The sequence below is a fragment of the Herpailurus yagouaroundi genome, unplaced genomic scaffold, assembly GCF_014898765.1.
Source record: "Herpailurus yagouaroundi ecotype Mexico unplaced genomic scaffold, PumYag 190, whole genome shotgun sequence".
Classification (NCBI taxonomy): domain Eukaryota; kingdom Metazoa; phylum Chordata; class Mammalia; order Carnivora; family Felidae; genus Herpailurus; species Herpailurus yagouaroundi.
Genome location: NW_024412421.1, coordinates 20,694,489 through 20,702,969, shown reverse-complemented (window position 1 = coordinate 20,702,969; position 8,481 = coordinate 20,694,489). Strand labels below are relative to the sequence as shown.

The following is an 8,481-nucleotide window of genomic DNA, read 5'->3' as shown; positions in this document are numbered from 1 at the left end:
ATATATATATATATATATATATATATATATATATATATATATATATAGTGCTCAATAGCCACATGGGATAGTAACTATCTTATTGTACAGCACAAACAGAACATTTCCACCACCACAGATAACTGATCTGTACTTTAAAACACCTTAGAATATGAAAGAAAAAAAACCCAACACATTAGGGAAAAAGAAGAGGTTATGAATATGTAATTTAGTTAGCTCAACAGCCAAAACACATTTTAAAAAAGCAATCTCTTTAGTAAACAAATGCAAAATAAAATGAGATATGATTTTTCACCAATTAGATGAACTGAAACTGAAGTCTTTCACTACACTGGCAGAGTGTAAAGAAATGAGTACTTTAAAACACTGTGGATAGAAATCTAGCCACTCCAAAGGGCAATGAAAAGTGAAAGAAAACGAACACTATATAAGCTAGCCATTTCACTCCCCAGAGAAACACCCCCAAGGAACACTACCCCACTACAACACTCTGTATGATTTACACACAAGACTGCCCAAAGCACTCAATAAATCAAGTTAAATCAAGCTAAATCAAGCTAAATCAAGCACTCATTCAGACCAAGAAGTGCTTAAACACCTTCCCTGCAGCCTGTGAGATGGAAAATCTTTGGTGTATCATGCTTGCTAATCATATTTACAATTGGGTCCCTACAAACAAGAGACAGTAGGGTAACAACTGTAAGGATGCCACCTTGGCCTCTCATGAACTGTTGTGTCACCATGGGAAAAATAACTTCCCCTCTTGGTCTCTATTTCCATAAGTATAAAAAGGTGGCCATGAGGCAGTTTCTTTTGCAAGTCTTGTTTCTTCTACCCTCAACCGTAACAACAGTCAGAACAGCTTCACTTTTATCTGTATATTATGGTTCAGAGCACTGTTTGAAAAAAGTTTTGATGCTTAAAAAAAAAAGCTTAAAAAAACCTCCACGCTATGCTTCTTGCCTCCAATATTCCAAGATTTTAGTTTCTGTCTAATTTGCTATAAATCTCCAGGCTAAAGGGTACATTATCCATCTAGAGATCAGATTACCAACTACTGTATAAGAAAAGTGAACTTTTAAAGCATTTAAGTTGGCAAAAAAGGCCTTTTCTAGGTTAGTTCTCAGATCAAAATTTTTCTGTAGAATCCAAGTAGGAGCCATAGTCTGCAAAATGCCCAGAACAGAAACAGGCTGCTTCTAGGTTTCACAGATCCCTGAAGATAGAGTCACCCTGGAACACCACACATGCACTGAAGTGTTCCTCTTATTTAAAACTGCTTTGCCTTCCCTTCCCCTGATTTCTCTTAACTTGCCCCAATCAGTTTCTGCTTCATTGGTATTCAAAGTTCTCTACTTAGGAAGAATTTCAAGACCCAAAGATCTTACTTCCCATACCATTTATGGAAATCCAAATCACTGACTGGAAATGTTGCAAAGGAATGCTTTCTACTTTCAAAACTTTTACTTCTTCACTCATGATCTGTGAGCCCTTTCTGTCAGAATTACACCCTCCATAATCCTTACGAGATTCCAGAATATGTTTAAGGTTAACTAAATCAAGTCTTAAACTAGACTCCAGTTCATACTCTCTGAATTTACAGCTCTAGAGTCAGTGAAAAGCAAGTGAGTTAATATTTAAGGCATCCTAGCCTCCTTCTGGTCATACTCAATGAACACCAGTGACTGGAACTTTGGTTTCAACCACACAAAAGAAGACCTGAACACTTCTTAAGAAGGGCAGGATCTTACAGTCTACTGATCCAGTCTAAAGCAGACCAAGACAGAATGCCTCAGGAAATCTATTCAAGTAAGAAGAAAGGAAAATTATTTTATACAGAGGGCCTAAAAGCTTGCAGCTATTTGTTTAAATTACTTCTAGGGGCACCTGGGTGGCTCAGTCAGTTAAGCGTCTGACTTCAGCTCAGGTCATGATCTCACCGTTCATGGGTTCGAGCCCCGCGTCAGGCTCTGTGCTGACAGCTCAGAGCTTGGAGCCTGCTTCAGATTCTGTGTATCCCTCTCTCTCTGCCCCTCCCCTGTTTGCACTCTGTTTCTCTCTCTCAAAAATAAATACGTATTAAAAAAACTGAAAAAAAATTACTATTATGGGAATTTCCATGTCCATGTGGATTCCCTGTATATCTGCTACTTAATGTGATTTTCTCTTGCTAAAAAATAAAGAACTCCTATTTCTGTAAAAACAAAAAAAACCTGAACAGGCAGAGAAGTGGCATCCATTATAAACCTGTTTTATCTACTTCCTCTTAGCAAACCTGAAATAGGCTGTCCTTTATGGTATAAAGTACTGGGCTTTGCTTCTCTCTTATTACTTCTCTATTAATTCTCTTCCCACCTATCTACCTTAAATTCTCACTTTTTAAATTTCCCTTTCCAGGGTGGAGGATGGGCTTCATCTTAACAAAAATGTTTCTCACCAGCATTTTATTCGTGATGTCATCAGAACCTATATCCTTCTCTGCCTGTACCACAGCCCTCCAACCGAAAACCAAACAAACAAAACCACACATTCTGGATTTCCACAAGCATGCAACAGAATACATCCACTGAGATGGGAAGGAAATCGATCTGCTCAGTTCAGGTTAACTTGAGTTCTTCACTTTCTAGTTTAAAAGACTACATTAAAACTAGTCAGTTGATAATACCCATGGGAGTAACAATGTGAAAGCAGTAGAAGATGGAAAAGGTAAGATATATGGCAAGCTTTCTGGTCCCACCCTCCACACCTACTCTGAACAAAAATCCCTGCCCAGTGTTTCCTTAATCTTTGAAACTGGCATATTAACATATTACATATTAATTTTAATATGTAAACATCAACATTAATATATAAATATTAACATAAAATATTAATATTTATATGTTAATTTAATATCAACATATTAACACTAATATTAACATTTAAAATCATTAACAGAAAATACAGTCCATATTAATATATAAATATTAACATATAAATGTATACAGTATATATTAATTTTAACATATAAAATATATACAGTATATGATATATATGTATACATTTTTGTATACATATTATGTATGTATACCTATATTATATACATTTATATATGTGTATTTATCAGGTGAAAGATGGCTAATGAAATTAGTATCCCAAGCCTGATTTTTTCCCTTTATTGGTATTTTTTTTTTTTTTGAGAGACAGCAAGAGAGAATGGGGGAGGTGCAAGGGGGGGTGCAAAGGATCCAAAGCGGGCTCTGTGTTGACAGCAGCAAGCCCAGTGTGGGTTCAAACCCATGAACTGTGAGACCGTGACCTGATCCCAAGTAGGATGCTTAACCGAATGAGCCGCCCAGGCACCCCTGATTTTTTTCCCTTTAAATAAAATAAATGGCTGACTGTCAGAGGCCAAAGGCATCAGTTTTTGAGATGGGGCATTGCATTAAAATTCTTCCTTGAAACATAAGGCTGATTATCACTATTGGTAGTTAAGCTATCTTGAGCAAACACGCATAGCTCCCCTGCCCTCTAGGGCAATGCTGGGCAGGTCCCCACACCTCTGCATTGGCTGCAGGCAGGAGGCTGGCAGACAGTGAAGGTCATCAGCCCTCTGAAGCAAGCCTCAGGCAGGCGTTAGGAAAGAGAAGATAAGAACCATCTTTTTTCCCTGAGATTGTGGTCTAAAGAACAAACAGGACGAAGTTGTAGGTGCTTAGAACATTATCCCAACTACAAATACCTTGGAATTCCCATTCACTTGAGTCAATGAAGGGAAATTACTGTCCATTATTTTGGAAGATAACATTCATAATGACTAGTCCTAAAGAATAACTTTGCTTTATTATCATGATTTGTGAAAACAAACAGGGCAGACAGTTCAAGGAAGGGCACAGACCGTGCCCTATTTTAGGTCCCAAATTTCTTCTTTTTGATGGGTGGTGGGAGCTGAGCGATGATGTCATCCAGAGGCCGTTCTACTGCCACCAGTGTTCTTTCATCCAAAAGATCCATGAAGAGCAGAGGCTGTAGAGAGATGACAATGACTCTACCAGGAGTTAGGCACCAGGGCTAGTCCTGAACAGACTAACTAGAGGTAAAAGGTCAGCCTCGTTCAAGGCTGGAGTAATTGAAATCTCTGACAATCCTTCCTGCCTTAGGACTCAAAGTAGTTGGTGAAGTTGGGAACTTTATTTTTTAAAAGTAATCTCTATACCCAAAGTGGGGTTCCAACTCACGACCTCAAGATCAAGAGTCATATGCTCTTCTGACTGAGCCAGCTAGGCACACCAAGGTTGGGAACTTTTAACTGAGTTTGTTAATAATAAAAGATTTCAACAAGATTTTTCATGTTTTTCTATACAGAACATCTGTTCCATAATTTCTTAGGAATCAATGTTAAGCGACGGCTCTGGAGCCTAGATTCTTGGCAAACAGCAAGTTACAAATGCATCAAGAAACTAATCATACTTAAATAATTTACAGATGTCCCTCTTAAAAAAAATTCCTACAGACCCCTGAGAAAATGTTCCAGGACACCCAAGGAACTCTAATCTGAGAAGCATGAAAATGGAACTTTGGAGGTGGCACAAATAGTTGTAGTATCATAAGTTCAATGAATATTTGTTTCATATACAGTGAAAAGCTTAGCCCAGAAAGTAAAAGTCACAATGACTAAATTCAATGACTTCCACTTGCCTGAAATTTATCTTGTGGATCATTCTCCAATTAGAAGTCACATTAGAAGAAGAAGAAAAAGAAGGTGGGGGGGGGGGGGAAGAGAGGGAGGAGGAGGGGGGAGGGAGTGGGACAGGGAGAAGGAAACTGAGAAGAAGGAGAAGGAGTAGTAGTAACAACCTTTCAAGGCCAGCTTTAACACAAAAACACCACCTAAGATTCAACATAATTTCTCACCACCTACGTATTTCATTTTGGGGAAGTATGATGTGCACGCCTCTAATCACCTCAAAGATAATGAAATACAAACGTAAGGAACAGACACCCTCAGAAAGGTACCTGTCTCCCCAAATCAGGTATTCTGCATATAAAATGAAGGTGCTCTTGTCTGCTTAATGTGGAGCTTATTACATTTTGATAATATCACAAGGAACCAGCCGTCTACAATATAATGCAAGATGTTTTACCTTATATATCTTAGAAATTTTAAAGGCATGGGCGGTACGCCTCCTGATGACATCTGATTCGTTCGTGGGAGGAAGAGGATTGTACAGTAAGGTTTTGTCATTTGGAAGAGGCTAAAAAGACAAAGACATACTGTTTAAATCGTCATTTTATTGGGCTTCTACAGAACAAAGGACTATAGTGACTTTTCAGGAAAACACCACCTTCCAACCTTTATATTAGACATTTTCTACCTCCCTGGCTCTCCTTACTTCAGTACGAAAGCTGTAGCCACTCTTCCAAGTATACTGTAGAGGGTGGGAGTATGAAGCAAAGAGCATGGTATTCTATACCAGCAAGATCAAAGGGCCCAGCTGGGGATTCTGGCCAGTCTTGTCAGTAACACTTTGTGAGACAGGAACAAACTGGCATGTACAGGAGCTCAGCCCATACAGGCTCTGCTTTCTAGACTCTTCCCCCAACCAGATCATGGACAGGCCAAGTGACTAAAGCTCTCCCCAGGCCAAAACTGAAACACAAACCACCCACCCCTGATGTCACTGACACCCCAAGAGATGGCGTCTGGCCAAGCAAGTGATATTTCATCTCTGACTTCCTTGGGAAATAGCTTTGCCCAGCATGAGGAAGTGATGGACTTATCACCAATGCTTGACAAAAAATATGGACAGCCCGGGGCTGAGTTACAAAGAGGCAAGTGAGTGGGAGAGGCCCTTCCTGTATCACTCATCCTGCAGAAGGCACTTGTCAGCCAGCTCTGTTTCCCACGCCCAGAGGATACAGGGTCCACGAAATGAGTTCCAGTGACACATCATGCACATCTCCTTTAGAGCCATCTGTTGCTTTCCCCATGGTTCCTTCCACCCCCACCTTTACAGATACACCAAAACACTGTGCGTTAGGTGTAACCTAGGCCCAAAGTGCATTACAGGCATGGCCACAGCTCATAGGGCTCCTAGGAATAAAGTATCTGCCCAGAGAAGATATTTAAATTTGGGGTGAATCAAAATAGCAGCTGGCAGAGGGTGGAATCTAGAACTGAAAAAAATGCTCACATCCCACCTGCATCCTAGCCATAAAGAATAGAATTTTCCTGGATGGACTTTTTTCAAGACATTAAGACCAACTCTTCAAGCTTACAGTGTTTCAGCACATTCAGGCAAGGGGCAAAAGTGGTCAAGAACTCAGCCTGTGTCTCCTTTAATAAAACTGTGCTATTTATTCACTCACCCCAGGGTGCAAAGGTGTAAGTGATTCAGCCAAATCAATGGTATTCCCCATGACAGTTACCTTCTGAACACTGACCTAATCACTTTCCTCCTTAGGTTTATATGCTCATACACAAAGCAGAGAAATGGTCAAAATCAGCAAAAACCAGTGCACAAAGGCCTCCTTCTACCCTGGGAGCCTGACAGGCCTGAGAATGAAAATAAAGAACTCTGCAAAACAAAAGTTCCTCTCATCCAAAGAATATGTCAAGACATTTTATTGATTCTTCCTTCTCTTAACTCATACTTGTTGCTTTTAGAACTTGAAAATTCCTAAGTACAGATGAATCAGTGCGAGCACAGGTAGTAGTAGTGGAGAACTCACCAATGACTTGTCTATGATGCAGAACATATAGGCATCATGGAGAAGGATGTGCATTGGTCTCTTGGGATGAAAACTGATGTGTGTGATGGGAGTGTCCCTTTGGAGCCAAAGGTAATGAAACCCTTGCTTCTGGATGGTCCGGCTCCACTCTGTATACTGTTTGTCTGGGATGCTGTACTCAAATACCTGAGAAAGGATATGATACGGGAGAAATGCAGACTAGTACTCAGAAAACCTAGAAGGGTATCTCTCATTCCTAATCAGAAAATATCTATACAAAACCTGACTATATCATGCTCAGCTTTATGCTTTCTACTGTTTTTAAGTAAAACATTTTTAAGGTAAACTATGGCACAGTAAACAAAATAGCACAGAAAGGTTTACAGTGAAAAGTCACCCTGTCATCTTGACATCTCCCATCTCCCAAGTCTATTTTGTTCTTTTTAAAGTTTATTTATTTTGGGAGAGAAAGAGAGCAAGCAGGGGAGGTGCAGAGAGAGAGAATCCCAAGCAGGATCTGCACTGACAGTGCAGAGTGGGGCTCAAACTCTCAAACCAAGAGATCATGACCTGAGCTGAAATCGAGAGTCCAATGCTTTACAGACTGAGCCACCCAGGTGCCCCAAAAGCAGCCTATTTCTGTTTAAAAAATTTTTAAATTTACATCCTAGTTAGCATATAGTGCAACAATGATTTCAGGAGTAGATTCCTTAATGCCCCTTACCCATTTAGCCCATCCCCCCTCCCACAACCCCTCTAGCAACCCTGTTTGTTCTCCATATTTAAGAGTCTCTTATGTTTTGGTCCCCTGCCCTGTTTTGATATTATTTTTGCCCCTTCCCTTATGTTCATCTGTTTTGTATCTTAAAGTCCTCATATGAGTGAAGTCGTATGATATTTGTCTTTCTCTAATTTCACTTAGCATAATACCCTCTAGTTCCATCCATGTAGTTGCAAATGGCAAGATTTCATTCTTTTTGATTGCCGAGTAATGCTCCATTGTGTATATATACCACACCTTCTTTATCCATTCATCCATCGATGGGCATTTGGGCTCTTTCCATACGTTGGCTATTGTCAATAGTGCTGCTGTAAACATTGGGGTGCATGTGCCCCTTCGAAACAGCACACCTGTATCCCTTGGATAAATACTTAGTAGTGCAACTGCTGGGTTGTAGAGTAGTTCTATTTTTAATTTTTTGAGGAAACTCCGTACTGTTTTCCAGAGTGGGTGCACTAGTTTGCATTCCCACAAGCAGGGCAAAAGAGATCCTTTCTCTGCTCCTCGCCAACATCTGTGGTTGCCTGAATTGTTAATGTTAGCCATTCTGACAGGTATGAGGTAGTATATCGCATTGAGGTTTTGATCTGTATTTCCCAGATGATGAGTGATGTTGAGCATTTTTCATGTGTCTGTTGGCCATCTGGATGTCTTCTTTGGAGAAGTGTCTGTTCATATCTTTTGCCCATTTCTTCACTGGGTTATTTGTTTTTTGGGTGTTGAGTTTGATAGGTTCTTTATAGATCTTGGATACTAACCCTTTATCTGATATGTCATTTGCAAATATCTTCTCCCATTCCATCGGTTGCCTTTTAGTTTTGCTGATTGTTTCCTTCGCTTTGCAGAAGCTTTTTATTTTGATGAAGTCCCAACAGTTCATTTTTGCTTTTGTTTCCCTTGCCTCCAGACAGCGTTGAGTAAGAAGTTGCTGCAGCCAAGGTCAAAGAGGTTTTTGCCTGCTTTCTCCTCGAGGGTTTTTTTTTTTTTTT

At 39.9% G+C, this 8,481-nt stretch overlaps 1 protein-coding gene across 2 annotated transcripts in view; it reads right to left on the bottom strand.

Moving 5' to 3' along the window:
* Nucleotides 1-3,800: 3,800 nt before the first annotated feature.
* The window catches only part of UTP4 (UTP4 small subunit processome component), a 31,991-nt gene continuing 27,310 nt past the window's right edge, over nucleotides 3,801-8,481 (bottom strand). Inside the window, exons 15-17 of one of the 2 annotated variants that reach the window (XM_040442924.1) lie at nucleotides 6,712-6,897; nucleotides 5,124-5,234; nucleotides 3,801-4,005 (exon numbers count right to left, since the gene is read on the bottom strand). In XM_040442924.1, coding sequence (XP_040298858.1) covers nucleotides 3,889-4,005; nucleotides 5,124-5,234; nucleotides 6,712-6,897 — 414 coding nt within the window. In that variant the 3' untranslated portion in view covers nucleotides 3,801-3,888. The remainder of the gene's footprint in view (nucleotides 4,006-5,123; nucleotides 5,235-6,711; nucleotides 6,898-8,481) is intronic. The other variant, XM_040442925.1, reaches the window with a different exon arrangement.